This window comes from Filicampus tigris, chromosome 14 (genome assembly GCF_054856515.1).
Source record: "Filicampus tigris isolate MCC_2025a chromosome 14, RoL_Ftig_1.0, whole genome shotgun sequence".
NCBI lineage: Eukaryota > Metazoa > Chordata > Actinopteri > Syngnathiformes > Syngnathidae > Filicampus > Filicampus tigris.
The window spans coordinates 7,423,854-7,444,211 of record NC_141230.1 but is presented as its reverse complement, the minus strand read 5'-3'; the positions used below and the strand labels follow the sequence as shown (position 1 = coordinate 7,444,211).

General features: G+C 39.3%; 1 protein-coding gene across 4 annotated transcripts in view; it reads left to right on the top strand.

Annotated features, from left to right (window-relative positions):
• Positions 1 to 20,358, top strand: part of kalrna (kalirin RhoGEF kinase a) — a 142,465-nt gene that overhangs the window by 118,800 nt on the left and 3,307 nt on the right. For 3 of the 4 annotated variants that reach the window (XM_086050859.1, XM_086050860.1, XM_086050858.1), the window contains 20 exons: positions 512 to 615; positions 692 to 761; positions 831 to 917; positions 1,384 to 1,476; positions 1,553 to 1,603; positions 1,713 to 1,790; positions 2,077 to 2,262; positions 4,367 to 4,538; positions 4,631 to 4,839; positions 6,320 to 6,606; positions 10,034 to 10,199; positions 13,473 to 13,535; positions 13,723 to 13,750; positions 14,570 to 14,732; positions 14,806 to 14,927; positions 16,540 to 16,671; positions 16,744 to 16,905; positions 18,063 to 18,141; positions 18,236 to 18,287; positions 20,133 to 20,281. In XM_086050859.1, coding sequence (XP_085906985.1) covers positions 512 to 615; positions 692 to 761; positions 831 to 917; positions 1,384 to 1,476; positions 1,553 to 1,603; positions 1,713 to 1,790; positions 2,077 to 2,262; positions 4,367 to 4,538; positions 4,631 to 4,839; positions 6,320 to 6,606; positions 10,034 to 10,199; positions 13,473 to 13,535; positions 13,723 to 13,750; positions 14,570 to 14,732; positions 14,806 to 14,927; positions 16,540 to 16,671; positions 16,744 to 16,905; positions 18,063 to 18,141; positions 18,236 to 18,287; positions 20,133 to 20,281 — 2,453 coding nt within the window. Of the gene's footprint in view, positions 1 to 511; positions 616 to 691; positions 762 to 830; positions 918 to 1,383; positions 1,477 to 1,552; positions 1,604 to 1,712; positions 1,791 to 2,076; positions 2,263 to 4,366; positions 4,539 to 4,630; positions 4,840 to 6,319; positions 7,514 to 10,033; positions 10,200 to 13,472; positions 13,536 to 13,722; positions 13,751 to 14,569; positions 14,733 to 14,805; positions 14,928 to 16,539; positions 16,672 to 16,743; positions 16,906 to 18,062; positions 18,142 to 18,235; positions 18,288 to 20,132; positions 20,282 to 20,358 lie in introns of those variants that run through there. The other variant, XM_086050861.1, reaches the window with a different exon arrangement.

The window sequence follows — 20,358 nt, the reverse complement described above, 5'->3', positions numbered from 1 at the left end:
AACAACCAATCACGGCTCACCTTGAGAAAACAGGTCAGCCGTGATTGGTTGTTACCTGAGCCCTGAGTAGTTGTGATGTCATTTTCAGTGGACAGAAGTGACAAAATGGCCGCCCCCAGAGATGGCTTAAACGAGTGGATTTAACTCTTATTCCACAAATGCAATATTTATCAGAATGCTTTTCAACTAGTGGGCTTGCATAGAACATATTCTTGAAAAAAATATGTTTTGGTTGACTTCCCCCTTTAAGGTATCAGTACCCGCAATGGTGGCCAATACTAGTATTGGAAATGCATTATGAAAAATGAAATATATTAAGAGCACAAATTTTGCACATATTTTGTCCATATCGAAAATATTATTATTGCCATACATCTGGTTTGGAAGTGCGTTCTCCTATGTGGCACCGGAGTAACACTGACTTTTGTGGTCCCCTCCAACATTTAAGTAGCAGGTCCCTGGGCTACATAGACAATCTGTATAGTCTATTCTGATTTCAACCACCTTGCAGGGTTTCATGAAGAGAATCGAGGAAAAAGGCATTCCCGATGACATGAAAGGAAAAGAGAAAATCGTCTTTGGCAACATCCATAAGATCTTCGACTGGCACAGAGAGTAAGCCAGTGAGAATTTGGGAATTGAACGTTGGTGGATTTAGCTAATAGATAACAACACTGCTCTGTGCTGGCAGCTTCTTTGTGGGAGAGTTGGAGAAATGTCTGGATGACCACGAGCACCTCGCCGAGCTCTTCATCAAACATGTGAGTGAGGGAGGCCCTTGCCCTCCGTGAGTTTCTACCTGCTAAACCTTTGTTGTTTTTGTTTCCCAGGAGAGAAGACTGCACATGTATGTGATCTACTGTCAGAACAAACCCAAGTCTGAGTTCATTGTAGCAGAATATGACAATTATTTTGACGTGAGTTGCATTTTATACTCTGGTTCACAAGGCACACCGTTTGCTTGTGTTGCAACACAGCTCTGACCTCACGAATGGACAAAAAATGACCCCAGTCACACATTTTGTATAAAGTCATGCCTACCTGCAAAGACCTTCACTCCTTTTTGTCTTCCTGTACTTTTTACTTTGACTTTTTATAATACATTTATATATTGGAAAGTACATGCCGTGTACAGTTACATGATTTTGCACATTGACCCTCCAACATTCAGTAACTTGCTTAGAGAAATGTTTTACTCATTTTCTATTAACTTTCCGTGTCCTTATAGCAAGAACTGCAAGGAACTTCCTCTACCCGTTCTGCCCACATTTCCTCAAACTTCATACTATATTCCTCCCTCAGTGTTTGCTTTTATTATAACCATAGTTGTTATGTTGTTTAGGGTTGACTAGACTTTGTGGTCCTTTTTGCTTCTCCATGCAGGGAGTCCAGCAGGACATTCAGTCCCGGTTAACCATTAGCGACTTCCTTATCAAACCAATCCAAAGAATCACCAAATACCACCTGCTACTGAACGTATGTGATCAGATCTGTATTTGTTACAAGTGGAGACTTTTCGTTTTTTTTCACGTCATGCCATAATTTGTCGTAGGATTTTCTGAAGTTCAGCTCCAAGGCGGGAATGGACTGTGAACAGATAGAGGTGAAAACTACTTCAACTTTCTTACTCTAGGATGGAAATATCTTGGCATTATTACACGTATCACGCTGCCGTCACTGCCTAAAAACAGCATTGTGTCTTTCTCTCACAGCAAGCAGTGCATTTGATGTCTCAGGTTCCCAAATTGTGTAACGACATGATGAACTTAGGTCGGCTACAGGGATACGAGGTACGTTTGTTTTACCTGGAACGCAATATATAGTGAACCCCACGGATAGAGAGAATATATAAAAATATTGCGGCACATCACGGAAAGGGCTCAATTTTCGCTTAAATGAGTAACTCGACAGAAATGTGTTTAAAATAATGTTTTACTGTGTGTTTACAACCTTTGAAAGTATGCATAAACCCTTCAGACATTGTGTGCCAGTTTTAGGATAGGAATCTTAAGAATAAAGAGCATGTGGTCACTAGTAAGTATTGACTTGGTTTTAACCAATAATGTTCCTGCCCAGGGCAAGCTAACCAGTCAGGGCAAGCTGCTGCAACAGGAGACTTTCTTCGTGACAGAGCAGGACTCCGGCGTCTTGTCGCGCTCGAAAGAACGGCGGGTGTTCCTCTTTGAGCAGATCGTCATCTTCAGTGAGCTGCTCAGAAAAGGCTCATCCACGCCCGGATACCAGTTCAAAAAGAGCATCAAGGTACTCTACCCAGTGTTACACAGCCACTGTACAAACAGAGGGAAGGAGGGAGAGAGAGAGAGAGAGAGAGAGAGAGAGGGAGTTTGGGGGACTTCTGACAATCGTATGTGAATCTGTAAAGTTGTTTAAAGGAACAGTGTTTACATTTAAATGTGACGTGAATTTAATCCTACCTGAAACATGAAGCATAAAGTGGACGTTTGTGGTGATAGGAGTAATCCAACCAAACAGGACAGTTCAATTGTGACTCGCGGCAATGACGTGACGTCAGTTTTAGTTGACGTCTCCATGAAACGAGATCGAGGAGTGTCGTCTCTTATCCCCCAAATATTTCGACCTCCTCCCGCCTCGCTCTTTTCATTCTGAAATGAGCCGCTACACACGGGACTATGTTTAGTCCTGTAAATCGTTTTGTTTGCACGTCACTCGAATTAGTGTTTTATGGGCTTGCATTACGGACGCGTTGTATTCACATTAGAAGAAGAGATTTGTTTTTATAATGTGAATGAGTGCAAAAAAAGATCAGATTTAACAAAAAATGTTAATACAATACAATACAATGTTATTTATATAGCGCATTTCAAAACAGCCATTGGGCATCATTCCCTGCATAATAAGAATCATTTTAAAAGTGTATCATTCAAAACAATAGGCACCGAACCGTGATCACTGAATCGAATCTTAAATAATAATTTATCAAACATTTAATGCCAACATCTATAGTGTTATGTGTCCCAAATGATGTTTGAACATTTTTTTCTGAAGTTGCTAAATATGTGATACAGTATGTATTAGGGCTGCTCGATTATGAAAAGAATATTAATCACTATTATTTTGGTAATAATTGAAAACACGATTATTCAAACGATTATTTATTTTTTGCTAGAAAACAAGAACAGGTTTAAATATGTAAAAAGTTTGTTTTGGACCCAACAACATTTATTAAATTAATTACTTTAAAAAAATGTATAGTGCAAATGTATAAATTAAAGTATGGTTTCCATGTATAAACAAACGAGTTAACTTGCTATGCACTTATAAATTGCCAAAGTAGTAAACTGCCAAGCAGTAAAATGCCAATTTTAAGATAAGATAAGAATGCCTTTATTGATCCCACAGTGGGGAAATTTTCAAATGACAGAATAACAGACATGCTATTCATCTATACATTTAGACATTTGTCTGGAGCCTTTTTTGTTTTGTTTTTAAAGTAATATTTACACATACTAAACAAAGTTAAAGTAATTTGCTTCTGATCAATTATAAATTGAATATGATGATTGGGTCAAATTAATTAAATGTTGACTGTTACATACTACGTATTACATAATCTATACAATACTTCTAAATTACAGTAGGCCATATAAAAACTGTATTACAATATAATGACCAATAATATGTTTGCAAATTACATTTGAAGCAATTTGAAACAAAAATGAACACAAGAAATTTAACTTAAGTCACAGTAATAATGTTTAGCATGGTTTCTATTTTTGTGCTAGTTAAAGTAGGGTATATTTAAGATAAGATATGTTATTTAAAATAAATTCCTCGTGCCGATTGATGACGACATAAATCTAACTCGCTGTTTTCTTGCTTTGGTGTATCATAACATCATCGTTAACCAAACGATGGTTGAATAGATTCGTTGTGTTGCCGGTGGATGCAGAGACAACTTGCACTTTATACGTCTTTGCTTGCCGTCACTTGCCTTGCTTTGTTTACAAGTCGTTTCTGTGGCGGGTCTTGTGCCATTTTTAGGTCTGTTACTCTGTTAAAGCGTTGAGTAGGAGCGTGTGTAGTGTGATTTGCGGGCTGGCTGGCAAGCTAGCTAGCTAGCTAGCTTGGAGAGGGCGGCGCGGCGGAGTAACTCGTGTGCGAATGCCTCAAAACAACAAAAAAATTGTATAAATAACCTTTTTTTCGACGATTATGCCAATTTTGTAATCGTGGAGTGTAATAATCGAAATCGTAATTGAATTTCGATTAATTGCACAGCCCTAGTATGTATATATATTTGCTATTTTAGTGGCTTTTGAACTATATCTTTCAGACTTCAAATGTACGAAGGGGTTTCTAGTAGTAATGATGGTCTTCACTTCAGGTGTCCTACTTGGGTCTGGAGGAGAGCGTGGACATCGATCCGTGTAAGTTCGTCTTGTCGTGCCGTGGCTCGTCGGAGCATTTCACCCTGCAGGCGGCCAACGTTGACACCAAGCGGGTCTGGGTCGAACACATCCAGGCACTACTGGATGCTCAAAGCAACTTCCTGTCTGGTGAGACTACAACGCTCACATTCATATTATCCCTGAGCCTTTGAACCAAGTGGTCATTATTCGTTGCTAACATTTTGTGTCCTCCAACACAGCACTCGTGTCTCCCATCGAGTACCAGCAGAAGCGCGGCGGCAGCTCGTCGCTGACCAGAAACCGCTCAACCGCCAGCAATCGCTCAACCACGCCTTCTCACAGCCGGCCCTCGTCGGCGGTCGGCCTCGGCGAAAAGGAGAGTGAGAGAGGACGGAGCCAGTTGACCACGTCAACCTCCAATGGCAGCACGTCGTGCTTCGACTCCAGGGTGAGTCCTCTTAATGCTCTCAAGAAACAATAGTTTTACCTCCACCATTGTGTTTCATCCCCAATTTTTTGTTATTTTGCGCAATTACCTTTTCTCTTGTAATGTATCTGTGCCACTACTTATGTTCATTGTTTTTCCCCAAAACATTGACTATTTTTAGTACAGCAAACCCATTGAATACATGGTCTGTTGTTTCCGTGTCCGTTAAATCGAGTTTTCCCTCCCAAGGGGGAGTCAACCCAAAAAATGTATTTACAGTACTATGTTCTATGCGCCTCCACTAGTCAAAACACGGCATTCTGATTAATATTGCATTTGTGGAATATGAGTTAATCAGTAAAATCCACCCGTTTTTGTCCATCGCAGCGGGCGGCCATTTTGCCACTTCCTGTCGACTAAAATTGACATCACAAGTTGCTCAGGGCTGAGATAACGACCAATCATGGTTCAGCTTCAGAAAACAGGTGAGCCGCGATTGATCGTTACCTGAGCCCTGGGCAACTCTGATGTCATTTTCGGTTGACAGAAGTGACAAAATGGCCACACCCTGAGATGGCTAAAAATGGGTGGATTAACTCATATTCCACAAACGCAATGCTAATCAGAATGCAGTGTTTTGACTCGTGGAGGCTCTAAGAACATATTTTTGTAAATACGCGTTTTGGGTTGATTCCGTCTTTAAATAAATTGAGTCACCGGTTCATCTCTTGTCACCACTTTAATTACAATGGTCAACAAATTAAAAAAAAAAAATTATAATATAAACAGCGATGCAAGTTAGCTGTTATACTTTTTTGGGCGCCAAAGTTGTCCTCATTCTTGCTCAAGCACATCATGTTTTCAAAATAATAATAATAATAATAATAATAATAATAATAATTATGTGAATAATAATAACAATACTGTAATATACAATGTAGTACATTTATTACTTTGTACTATTTTTGACAGGTTATAGGTTCAACACTAAACATGGCAAAAATGAAAATATCTCAAAAACCTGATGTGATAGAAAAAAAAGAAAATACATTTTTTGAAATCAGAGTCAAAATACATTCAGGGGCACAAAAAGCCTTCTCTGATTGAACGAATTTGATGTTGACAAATGTCCGTACGTTGTCCGTACATGCGTGTGTGTTGTTTCAGGTGTTCAGCAAAACACTGTAAAAACAGTGATATTGAATATGGATTACATGAACATATGTGTAAACAGTAACATACTGGATTGGGCGCTTAGACCTATAATGTTAATGATGACTGACAATTGTTGGTGTTCTTCCTCCTCCTCCTCCTCCTCTTCTTCCTTGATCCCGACCTCTAACCTCCCCCCCCCCTCAGGACGACGTCCGTAGCGGCGTGCCAGCCGTCCGCACCGTCGTCCAGCCCTCGTAGCCGCGCCCTATAACCTTGTCCTCCTCTTCCTCCTCTTTTCCTCCATGCGCTGCCCATCCTTGTCGCCATCCCCGTCCGTCTTCCTCAGGAGAGCGACGGCGGCTTCTGCAACGGCGCCTCGTCCAGCATGCGCGTCACTCAGGACTACTCGGCGCTCAAGGAGAACGAGATATGCGTGAGTCAGGGCGAGACGGTGCAGGTCCTGGCGACCAATCAGCAGAACATGTACCTCGTTTACCGGCCCGCCGACAGCCAGTCTCCCGCCGCCGAGGGCTGGGTGCCGGGGCACGTCCTGGGCCCGGCCCACAAGCCCTTAAAAGACTCCTCCTCCGCCACGTCCTTCTCTGCGGCAGTGGCCGACGCCAACAACATCAAGTAAGTCCCAGCCCCGCCCCCTCACCCCCCTCCCAGCACCACCACCACAGCACTTGTTTACCCGCAGCACTTGGATGGGATCGGATGGCCTCCGTTTTTTTTACAAATCTCCACACTGGCATCATGTTGCCCATAGTGACGCTTTTTGAGTCACTGGCTGTCAACAAACTTGAGCACTAGACTGGATAGAATCTCGTAGCTGATCTGGAATGTGGAGCTTAAAAACCGGACTTATTTCAGTTCCTAACACCCTGCTTTTTCTTCTTTTCTTTTTGTTGTTGTTGTTGCTTGTTTTCTCCTGTTTTTTATTTTTTTTTGCGGGGGTTGTTTTTTTTTTTTTTTTTAAAGAAAAAAAAAAGAGGACTGGGTTCTCCGGACTGGAGATTTTTGTTGTTGTCTGTGGCAATCTTTAAGCTATTTGTGTTAACCCCTCCTGTTGCCTTATTATCATTATTAATTATTATTTGTACTTGATGGACAAAGTTGGATCTTTTTCCTCCTCCATGTTGATTTATGTTGTTTAAGTATGTCGGTAGTTCACTGTACAAATATGTCTCGACTGAGGCTCTGGAGCATTCCTGTTTATAAAAAAAACAAAAAAAAAACAAAGACGGAAAATCCTTTTTGCACTATTTAAGAAAATAATGAAGTCAAGCTGTGCAATATGTTTTTCGTCGAAATGGCCACGGGCAGTAGTGTACTGTTGCTAGTCTCTAAGAAGAATAATTTTAAATGTATTTTAAATATGTAAAATAAAACCTTTTTGGGGATGTGAGCATGTGGTAGCGAAATAAGCAAATGTGACGGGAGAACTTTGTTTTCTTCCGCGTCACGAAGATGAAGGCGATGGACAGTTTGTAGTTTTTAACAATTTGTAAATAAACTACAAGAGCGAACATGCAGCAAACATGACAAGTCTGCTACTTTGTTTTCTATTTCATCTACCGTAGGTGTGTTGACTTCAGAAAATGTCATCTTTATAAATCTATAAAATGCATTTTATACCCTTTTCATCACCCTTATTTATTTTCAAGTATTTTAAGTTTTTACTAACATCAGCGGTTTGCAACTCCACTAATGGTTTGGTACACAGACCTTTAAAAAATACATGTTTATTTTGTCTGTCTGTATACAGAATCATACAGAAATACGAGCTCTGTACCATTAGCTCATTTTTATCATCAAAATGTTCTGTATTATGTGGAATTCAATTTAGAAAAGGACATTATAAACAACTCATAAACAGTTACATAGTTGAAAATCTTATTCAAGGTTTTAAATGAATGGCAGTGTTGTAACACGTAATGGTGTAAAAAGTACACCACTGTGAAAAATGAAATACATCTATTTTTTATAAATCACAACAAATTGTGGACTTGCATGTCAATGCTGTCCAACGAATGTATCTCCAAATTTTGGGATTTTTATATGGCGCACAAATGAAAACATTTTTGTGTTTGTTTTGTTTTGGGATGAAAACTAAAAACTTTGATGGATGAAAACTAAAAACCTTATGTTAGACAGTGATAATATAAATTCTGAATGAGCCAAGGGTCATGGTAGCAAAAATATTTATTTGTGACTCTTTGGTGCCATCCATGGTGGTTTGAGTGAAAAGGTAAATGTGACTTTTTAACATCTTGCCTCTCTTCCTCCCTGGTAATTATATTTACCAGTGTTAACAATAATAAAGAGCGACCAGCAACTGTCTCTCCCCCTATTCTCACGCACCAACACAGTCTGGCTGCAGTTTCAGGAATCAATGTCACCTCTCCGAGTACGACCACACATTTTAGCTGCGTGATTAAAAACAATGTCATCAAATAATTTTATTCCAGATGGAAGCACCACATTTTCCATTTTTATTTTCAATTTAAGTTAGAAATTATTCAATTGTATTGTATTTTTTGACTGTAATGTATTAATGTTATATTTAATTATATTATTTGTGTGTTGTATTACTGTTGTTTTGTATTATTTAAGTTTAATACATTGTTATTACCATACAGTACATGAACTTATTTTGCTAAATTTATTCGGCAATAGACGTCATTTTATTATGCATTACTATTATTATTTTATTTTATTTTAATATACTTTGAGGATAGCGGTTTGGATAATGGATGTATTATTTAATATTTTACTTAAGGCAAGTCGTTTTTTTGTAATTTTTTTGTATTTTTTGTTGTTAATGGCTTATTGCATCTCGCTAGCGTTGCATGCTGATATTCAAGTTTTAATATACTGCGCTGCAAAAAAAAACCAAAAAAACAAAAAGAGTCATGAAATTGATTAATTTAAGCAAAATCATCTGCCAGTAGCACAGGAAAAGAGCAATTTGGAGAAACATGCTTTTTGTTGGACAGGGACAATGACATTGCATTTGAAAAATATGAACCTAGCAGCTACAGCATCATATATACTGTATACACACACACACACACACGTCATTATGTCATTCTAACTCAATTTTAAAATTATAATTATAATGGCTACCAATGGCCACATCCAATATGGTGGAAGCGCTGACAGGCTGCTCAATTCAACGGGTGTAAAAAGATCGATCCTCATTTTACATGTCGAAAGGCTTTGTGGACCCCGTATGTTTTTGTTTTTTTGTTTTTTTATGAAATGGGTTCAAATGGCGCTTGAGTTGCTATTACCAATGTAATATGTCCCTCTCAATTACCATAACTGTGATTGTGCCAGGACCAGTCTAAATGCATAATGTACAGAAACTAAATGTCGCCCGATGTCTGAAAACTGCGATCAATCGTCACCAAAATTGAAGAAGACCCATCTCCCATTGAAAATTTGTGGCGCATTATGAAGCGCAAAATACGATAATGGAGACCCTGGACTGTTGAGCAGCTGAAGTTGTACATCAAGCAAGAATGAGAAAGAATTCAGCCAACAAAGCTTCAACAAAAAGTGTCCTCAGTTCCCAAACGCTTATTGGGTGTTGTTATAATGAAAGGTGACATAACATGACAGTGGCAGTGGTAAACTAAACGTGTCCCTGTCCCAACATTTTTTTAATGTGGTGCAGGCCTCTACTTCGAAAAGTTGCACCAAAAAAAACCTACCCAAAAAAATCAAATGAAATTGATGAGTTTGAACAATAAATCACTTGTCTTGATAGTGTATTCAATTGAATATAGGTTGCACAATCATTATATTCTGTTTTTACTTACGTACATTTTACATAAGGTCCCTTCTTCACTGGAATTGGGATTTGTACGTATTACATATTTATCGTACATCATCTCCACTCTAAGACTTAATAACGCACACGTAACAATTGTATAAGTTAACAATCTGTTTTTGTGTTCAAAGAGTGATGTCACCTACGCAGCCAAAACCCGCTGGTTACATCCGGGATCCTCTGTGACCTTCCGTTGACATGTCTTGTTCCTGTACCATACAGGAAGTCTCTATCATGGAACACGCTGCGCGCGAGGAAGCGCGCAGAAGCTAAGGAGGTCTCGGTGTTGGGGGTCAGAGGTCAGGAGAATGGCCTCCTACGTAAGACAAAAGAAACCACGCCCCCTCCCCCGCTGCTCGCCTCCCCTGTTTCCAGGGCGAAGGGCAAAGTGAGTAACGGTGACGCGCGCCTGTCGCCTGCCTGCCCCTTGACACACTATTCACAAAATGTTAGTGATATTCGGCTTTCGAGTCAAATTTCAAAATTAAACTAAAGTAAAGGTTTTGGTGCATTTTAGATTCATCATAAATTTTCTACCGAAAGTAGAATATTGCTAACTTGTTGTGAGTAACGTAGTTTTATGCTAACACGTGTGCGTGTCTCTGTGCGCATGTTTGTGTGGTGTGACCCCACAATGACACAGCATAGCTTTTCTGCCCAACCCCATTACAATGGTTCTCAACCAGGTATGAGCATTAACTTTGCTAGCGTGAGAGCGTGAAATGAACTTTTTTTTTTAATTGAAAATTTGCAGTGTCGCTAGTTGTCTTTGTTAATTTTTGAACCGGATTGGATTCATCAAATTAAATGTGTTGTTAAGTCAGAAAACTAGTCAATTAGAAACACAGCTGGCTGACTTGTCTATGCTAAACTTACAGTAACTGCATCATTCATTCTGTTAGTTATTTAATGTGAGTGAAGAAAATCAGTTTGATTGTTAGCTGTGTCTTTTGAGCATGTGAAGTTGAGAACCACTGAATTTCCAATTATTTTTCATTTATATGTGACCTTTTTATTTTATTTTATTTTTTCATTTTCCCAATTTGTTTTTCCTTAAATGCGGCGGTTTAAAACAACCATGTCACATCTACATTTCAGGTTATGGCTATTATGACAGACATAGATTAAATACTTAATATTATTTAAAGATTTATAGTTACAGTAAACGTGTTCAATGCACTGACAGTTGTAAACACTCATGAAATCATTGAAAATACATTGTTTTGGTGCTTACCTACAGTATATCCTAAACATAAAAGGAGTACACAGTTATAGTCATAAGAATGTTACATACATTGTCTCTGGTGTCTGTCGTCTTTGGGTGAACGAGCGGCATTATCGTAGTGCTCTTAATATAAGTGCACTCAATTTACCATTTAAGAGAATACACTTTATGATGATCACTTCATTAAACCTCCTTGCATTAGTTGACCGGGCAAATAAGCCACATAGAGAGTATGGTGGACACACTGACGTATCGCAGCAACATCTTATATTTCTATGGTTGGATAGCTAGTTAGCAGCTAGAGAGCACTGATTCACTAAGATGGCTCTTCTACACTAAACTTAGTGGCTCATTCACTGTTTGTTGTAATTCGTTAAGAAAGTCAGATAAATTACTTTGACTTCTAGCTCTTTGAAATGTGATCTTGTGAAAACAAAGACAATTTGAATGTCATAAATTTATTTTTCACCAACCTTTCCCTTGAATGCTAGTTGACTGCTTGCAAGCCTATATGAATCAAGACAGTTGACCTGTTTGCACTCAAGTTAAAGCGGAAGTCAACCCACACATATTTTTTTCAAGAATATGTTCCCAGCAGGTCCACTAATATCGCGTTTGTGGAATATGAGTTAAGCAGCGAAATCCACCCCTTTTTAGCCATCTCAGGGGGCGGCCATTTTGTCACTTCTGTCGACTGAAAATGACATCACAACTGCTCAGGGCTCAGGTAATGACCAATCATGACTCAGCTTCAGAAAACGGGTCAGCCGTGATTGGTCATTACCTGAGCAACTGAGATTTTATTTTCAGTCAACAGAAGTGACAAAATGGCCGCCACCAGAGATGGCTAAAAAGGGGTGGATTAACTCATATTCCGCAAACGCAATATTTATCAGAATGCCTTGTTTTAACTAGTGGGCTTCCATAGAACATATTCTTGAAAAAAATATGTTTGGGTTGACTTTTCCCTTTAAGTGTTTAATGTGGCATGCCCTATTAATAATGAATTGTTCTTTAAAGCTTATTGTTGAGTGATTAAGATGGTAAAACAAGCATTGGTTTATTGTGTTAGCTCTTAAAGTTGATCATATGAAGTCAAAGACGGTAAAGAAATACTGAATTTTTGTTGTTGTTTTGTTTTAATCTTACCAAGTTAACCCCTTTTGTATTCAATGTTTTACAACTTAAACTGGGTGTGGTTTTCCCTTTTTTTTTTTTAAATAAAGTTATTTTTCTGTTTCGTCTCATTCGATATTTCTGTTACCCTGCATGACTGCTCGTGAAAGACTTTGTGATTAGCTAATTCATTTAGGCTTGGTTTTGGTACTTTTTTTTGGACTAACAGTAGTGAGTACAGTAGTGTTTTCATGTAAAACATCATCCCATAGACCAGTGGTTCTCAACCTTTATCAATGATGTACCCCCTGTGAAATATTTTTTAGCCAAGTATCCCCTAACAAGCGCAAAGCATTTTTGCATGGGAAAAAAAAAAGTGCTGTGCCATCAGTGTCTGGTTTACTAAACTTTGGAACGGAGATAAAACAATATAACTAAAAAATGGAAAGAAAGAATGAACTTATATTTTTGGTTGATTCATATATAACAGACAATCGTGATTTAGGTCATTTAATTACCTGACATGTTTCGGTGTGTACTTCCGCCTTCATCAGAGTGTCACCAGAGTGTCATAGTGACACTCTGATGAAGACGGAAGTACACGCCGAATCATGTCAGGTAATTAAATGACCTAAATCACAATTTTCTGTTATATATGAATCAACCAAAATGTAGATAACAAGGAAGACAAAATGAAGTTAATACAACTAAGAATGAACTTAGTTGTAAATAAATATTTGTGCACATCATTATTATCAACACACAGTGTCCTCCGTTGGCATCATAGTTGTTCTCAAAAAGAAGTCCTTCACTTAATTTTAAACAAAAGCAGAAACTGATTTAAAAAGTAATCCTTTTAAAATGGCTATTTAATAATTAAAAAGAAGACTGACAACATAACTGTCAACACTGTTGTATTTTAAAATGTCACGTACCCCCTAAAGTGCCTTCACATACCTCAATTTGAGAACCACTGCTGTAGACTAACATCAGTGGAACTATTTAAACGCATGAAAATGATCATGGTCGTATCACAAATTTTAAAAAGGTAAGTATCAACAAACATTCTCCTGTGCTGATGGACACTAAATCTAAAGGACTCAAATTAATTTAATCCTTTTCAATCTTCACTTTTTCTTTTTTTGCTTCCTCTTGTGTTATTTTCTCTGTGGTATTCCTACTTGTTCTTTTTCACTCTTCCTCATTACTCCCTGTGCTATTCCTTTAACCCCCCCCCCACACACACACACACACGCCCACCATGCATTTCCATTATTGCATAATTCTCTTTTCCACTCCCTTGCCTGCTTCCCCAACCAGGAGGTTCATACTTCAGATGAATCAGACTGTGATGATGACCTTGACCCAAAAACTGGCATGGAGGTACTTTGAGGAATTATATAGATGTATATTGTCACTATTCAATGCAAAACATATCTTCCAATGATTTCTCATCAGAAAAAGCATTTCTTTGTGTTTTAGTTGAAAGTTAAAAGTGATATTTTTTAAAATAAAATAACGGGGGAATTCGTGAATGAAATAAAAGCTTGTTTTAATGTCTCTTTTCCAGCTTCTCAACCCAAACTTCATCCAGGAAGGTAAGAAAAGTATAAGAAGATAAAATATTACTTTAAATGCTTGGTTAGAAACACAAATTTCCACTGAAACTGCTGAGAGATTATTTCACTGAACTAACGTGCAACTGAAAAACTGCCCTGCTGGGATAGGCTCCAGCAAGCCCACGACACTCATGAGGATAAGAGCTTCAGATAATGGATGGACGGAATAAAAAGCGTAGCAAGCCCAGATGCCATGACTATGAAAATATGCCACCTCAAGGCTGGGGATGGCATTGCAATAATTTTATGGGGTACTTGGAAAGTGCAATGATCAAAAGCTTAACATCATTGTTACTTTTTTTTGTACTTGTACCACAGTTTATGAGTTTTTTTAAGGCAAAGAAGTAGAATGTTATGAAATAACAAGACAATCACCTGACCCCAATCCTATTGAGCATGCATTTCACTTGCTGAAGAAAGAACTGAAGGTAAAAATGCCCCAAGAACAAGAAGGAACTGAAGACAGTTGCAGTCGAGGCCGGGCAGAGCATCACCAGGGATGAAATCCAGTGTTTGGATCGGCGGCCGTCACACACCAATAAATATTTGTCGAGTGGCGGGAGGGCGACGGGGTCTCGTACCGAAACGTAATCGGCGCCGGCGGGCCATGGGTGGCGCGATGGACATGACGCTATGAAAGTTAATCGGCGACGGCGGTGGGGCGTCCATCACACGGTTCGACCGGCCCGAATACAGATTTGAGAAAATCCAAACATTTCATCCAAATTCCCGATGGCCACCATGCCCCTGGACACACTACATGTTCTCTCTTTGATCCCATATGCTTCCTGTGTCTAGTGGCTCCAGAGTTCCTGGTGCCGCTCTCCGACGTCGTGTGTGCCTTTGGGGAGACGGTGGTCCTCTGTTGCAAAGTGTGTGGACGACCCAAACCCTCCGTCACCCTGAAGGGCCCCGACCAGAACCCGGTGACCAGCAACAGCCGTTTCACTATTGACATCAGGTGCCGGCAACATTCTAGTCTTTGTAGCTTTCCTGTCCCATCTGCTTTTTTCTGATCCATTTTTCATCTTCAGGGACACGGGTGACATCTTGTTAAAGATTTGTAACCTGATGCCGCAGGACACCGGCATCTACACCTGCGTGGCCATCAATGATCATGGGTCGGCCTCGTCATCCGCCTCCATCAAAGTGCAAGGTAATGGACCGTCAGCTGCCTGAGTTCCTGTCCGTCATTCGTCAGTCCATCATTTTTGACATGACGAACGAATTGTAATCATCAGTCCGTCAGTCAGTCTTTCAGTTAGTCCGTCAGAACTCCGTCGGTCCGTCAGTCCGTCCCCCCCAAAAAATGTCAGCAAAACAGGCATCCGTCAGTGGCGGACTGACGGACCATCGGTTAGTGATGATTACTCTGACGGACAAAAATCCACAATTCCATCAGTGCTTGATTCGTAATTTTTTAAAAGTATCCCGTCAATCGTCAGCAAACTGAGCATCCGTCAGTGACGGATTGATGAAACGGTGCATCTGTCTAACGGGATTCCCACCTCTGCAAATCGTATTTCAAATTTGTCCTCACAGGGCCAGCCAGGGCCAACAAGCTGGCGTTTGATGACGTTAGCATTCAATTCAATGCCCTCCAATTGGCTTGTTACTGCCAACTTTCACTAACAAAATTTTTTGCGGCCATCTGCACACATTAATATGTTTAATAATCAACATACAGTATCTGGTGAACATGATGTCGATGTAAATTCATGTTTTTGTCATATTATTATACAAAATATTGATTCTGAACTGCTCCAGATGATGTAGCTATGTTGCACAGTTGTGGTATAGGTTTTTGCATAATATTGATGGCTTTTATAATTGGGATGTGATAGTGGTGGTATTAAGAAGTGAATTAAGCCAGATAATTCCGCATTGAAGGCTCCAGTAAAATTCAACATGCTTTTTTTTTTTTCCCCATACCTTACTTTCCTGAAGTCCCTGTTGGTCATGGCCGTAACCGTCAATGTTGCTGAGGCCGTAATGCAGTCTGAACCACTAGTGGTAGACCCCTCGCATGACAAGAAAATTGGCACACAATATAGCACACCACACACATAGGCTAGCGATATCTCCACCAAAAATTGTGAGTCTCCGTGCCCAAACTGGTTGTCGTAATACCAAAACAGACCTGTGAGAAACAAACTGGTGCCACAGGACATTCAGACTAGCACAAAATATGAAGGTGAAATAGAAGACCCAAGGTTAAATTTGATCTTATCTGCTAACTAAATTGCAGTTGCAAACTTGAGCAACAGCGCAAGCCTCAGGTTGCTTTCTAATTTGGCATTTCACATCACAATCACAAAGACTGCGGCAAGGCTGAACTTGTTGTTGACAAACATAAGGATTTACAATAGTAAGTATTGAACAGATTGAACATTTACAATTGCCCAACCGTATACACCACACACCACAGGACAATCGGTCAGGATAAAACCTTTACTGACTTGAATTGGAAAAGGGAGTAAATGCTCCACTTTGTCCCAATTATTGGTACTGTATGGGCAGTATGTAACCAGCTTTTCTGGTTTTGCCTTGTTCCACATTGCTGAGCGCAAATCAGACTTATGGTGGTCCTAAAGCACCATAGATGCTAAATCTTGAATTGCTCGATCCATGGAGTGCTTCAGACTAGATATGTGTCACATATTTGGCTCTGGAAACTCAAGCTGTGTCATTGCTAACCCTGGTTGGCAACTTGGCACACAACCACTGTCTATGTTGCTGATGTACATTATATTTTTGCTGCGTTGAAGGTATCCCAGCAGCCCCTGGGAGACCGGTGGCTCAGGAGGCCAGCAGTACAGCCGTGATGCTCCACTGGCCGCCTCCGGCCTCCTCTGCTCACTGTGCAGTCAGCAGCTACACGGTGGAGTACCGCCAGGAAGGTACGACCTTTGTTGGTTTGTGACGTCGAAAGATTTTGAAATGCCGAGGCTGACCTCTCCTCCTCTGCCCAGACTCGCTACTATGGCAACAAGTGTCCAACAGCATGGAGGAGTGTCTTCAGATCGACACCCTCATCCCCGGCGGTCATTACCAGTTCAGAGTGCGAGCGTCCAACCGCTGGGGGCTCGGACCGCCGTCAGAGCCTTCCAATATGGTTTCACTGTCCAGCAGTAGTAAGAACACTACACACATGCATACACAAAAAAGTAACTGCCAAATGCCCGTCATGTAACAAATCTTGATCGAAATCATTGGTGTATGTTTATGTAAAAATTAAACAGGATAAACAAGCTTACTATTTGCTATTATCTGATGTATTTTTAATCCAAATGTCTCTTACAATTGCAATAAATGAAAGAGGAAGTCAACCCAAACATATTTTAATATGCTGTATACCGGTATATTTAATATGTTCTATGCAGGACCAGTAGTTGAAATATGGCATTCTGATTAATATTGCGTTTGTGGAATATAAGGCAAGGCAAGTTTTATTTATGTACATTTCATACAGTAAACAAGGCAACTCAGTGTGCTTCACACAAGCAAAGACACAACACTTACAAGCATTTACAAACACAACAGTTAAAAACATTCAAAAGTAAAGCAGAGAAAGTAGCTAGCAAAAATTACTAGAATGTTTGTTGACAACATTCAAACACACTGACAGAAAACTTTAAAAACCTTTTTAAAAATAAATTAAAGAAGTAAAAGTGGGTTTTTAAAATATATACATGAAAAAAAAGATCTAAAATTGTTTAGAGGACCTTATCAAAGGTATGAGGAAAAAAAAGGAACGATTTTAATCTGGATTTAAAAGCATTTACACTCGAGGCTGACTGTGTGCAGCATAACAGCTAAATGCAGCTTCAGCTTCAGAAAACAGGTGAGCCATGGTCGTTATCTGTGCCCTGAACAACTTCAATGTTATCTTCAATCGATAGAAGTGACAAAATGGCTGCCCCGTGAGCTAGCTAAAAACGGGTGGTCTCATATTCCACAAACGCAATATTAATCATATTTCCTTGTTTCAACTAGTGGGCCTGCATAGAACATATTCCCTGAAAAAAAAAATGTTCTCGTTGACTTCCGCTTTAAATTAGACCACCAACAACAACAATATTAATGACTTAGAGTTTACTATAACACCTGTTATTTAATGGAATTGCCCAAATTCCGTTTGGTGGGGCACAGTCATGCACAATGAACATTGAATGAATTTGAAATGAAATTTTAATGCCGCTCCCTGGTGATTTTACTGTTCACTGAGAATAAATGTAAATTATGGTTTGAAAAATTATTTCTTTAATCAATTTACTTTTTCCTTGTTTAGACTCTGCTTATGACGGAACAGGAATCCAGTGGAAAGAAAACTTTGAGTCGACATTCTCCGAGATTTGTGAGATTGGAAGGTAAACTCTGCACATAATCCAAACATTGTTGTTAAAATTTTAGTTGAAACATGGATGATTATGTGAACCATATTTCTTTCACTGTTTTCACCAGGGGACGTTTCTCTGTGGTGCGGAAATGTCTCAACAAGTCCACAAAGAAAGAGGTGAGACTTCATTGAACTGCACCATCCAATACAAACATTCTTTTTGTAAAAACAAACATAATCATGCTCACTTATGCTCAGTTTTGATTGATAATTTCAAAGAGATATTTATTTAACAATAAACGAATGTGGTAAAGCAACTTGGCATCATACCAGGAGCTGTTTCTAGTATGACCCTCTCATGGGGCACAAAAAGGTACCCAAAATATAAGAAACACTTAATGTTGTGGCCCATGTGTGTAAATACGGTACTTTTATTATTTTTATGCAGTTTCTGGGCATTTTTCAAATGTTATTCAAGTTCATTTTGTTTATGGGTACAAAAAACAATGGTGTTGTGGTTCTCAATAGAGCACAAGAGGTTGTTGCCTGGTGCTCATTTTTTTCCCCGACACACCGGCAGTGGTGAGTCTATGATATACTGTAATATATCGCAATACATATAGGCCATAGCAAGAGTCCGCAGGCACCAGGTAGACCCCAAGGACGACATTAGTAGCCCGCAGGCCTGTTTGAAAAAATAGCTGAGTAGTAATGCAACAATATTTTCTATGAATGTTGTAGAAGTGAGCATTTCAAAATGTAAGCACTAGCAGAGATTTATAGAAATATAATGTTGCATTCCTAATTATTGGGAAAAATCATGATCATAATCAGTGTCCTCACATAAATGAATATCATTGAGCAAATGATTTATTATAAGTTTAGTATCAAACGGGTATCCTTTCCCTTAATCGGTACCCAAGAAGTAGCTTGCACTTTCTAAAAAGTTGGTGACTTCAGATGTGTGTATGAGTGTGTTTTTTTTGTTTGTTTGGTTTTGTTTTTTTTTGTATGTATTCACATTGTCTAAGTTAATATAGCCCTTGAAATATTATCTGGAAAAGGTTACTGGTCTGAACATACTGTAATTGTACAAAATGAAATAGTAGTCGGACTGGTTCAAAATAAAGGATTTATTGGAGTACAATGAACAGTGAATAGTTGCAAGTGAACTGCTTAAAGGAAATCACCGCCTCTGTCATTTCCACTTTTCAGCTCAAGCCCCATCGTTCTAGTGATATGCAAATGCACCTTGGCACACTTGACTCGAGTGCGCATGCGCACCTGAGCGCCACTTATATGCACCCCAATAATGTTGCATTTAATGTTGATATTTTAATGCTTGTTGCTTACAAATAGTTGCATCACTCAAAATGTGTGCCCATCAAGAGTGAAATTAAACTTAACAATTATATCTCAACTGTTCCGCGATGCTTTTAACATCTTTTAATCTTTGTTACTCATTTCTTGCTTTGTATTTCTTTTCTTGACATTAGTGGGATTTGGAATTTGTGTGTATCTTTTTTTAAATTGTAGCTTTTATTTATTTCTGTTCCAAAGTGTCTTTGAGTGCTATGAAAAGTGCTTTCATGTAAAATGTATTATTATTATTATTATTATTATTGTTATTATTATATTTATCTGACATTTCTGAGAATGTGTATGTGACTGTGAGTGAGCTGTTCTGAACCCCCTTTACAACTGCTACAAAACAGTGGGGCTAATTAGCATGACAGCGGGTTTCTCCGTAAATGACTTCGCAGTGAGGCAGGACAAAGAACCACTTTGATGCGGCGGCCAAAGCACTATCATGCCAAAGCTGAAAGGTCAACCAAACAACAGTGTTAGCACATATTAGCAAAAGATGAAACTGTTAGCAACATTACCATCCATCCATCTTCCATGCAACTTATCCTCACTCAAGCTAACTTCTGCTAATAACGTTCGGCTGAGCTTAAGATGTCCATGTGTGGATGTTTTAAGATTAATTTCACGTTGTCTTGCTGCCTGTGTCACTGGAAGGTGGCAGTCAAGTTTGTCAGCAAGAAAATGCAGAAGAAGGAGCAGGCGGCTCATGAGGCTGACATCCTCCAACATGTGCAGAACCACCAGCTGGTGGCACTGTTGGACACTTACGAGTCCCCCGCGTCAGTGATGCTGATCCTCGAGCTGTAAGTGACCACATTATACTAGGAACTAGCACACGTCTAGCTTGTAAAGGATTGTTCCACACACTGAGGGTTAATTC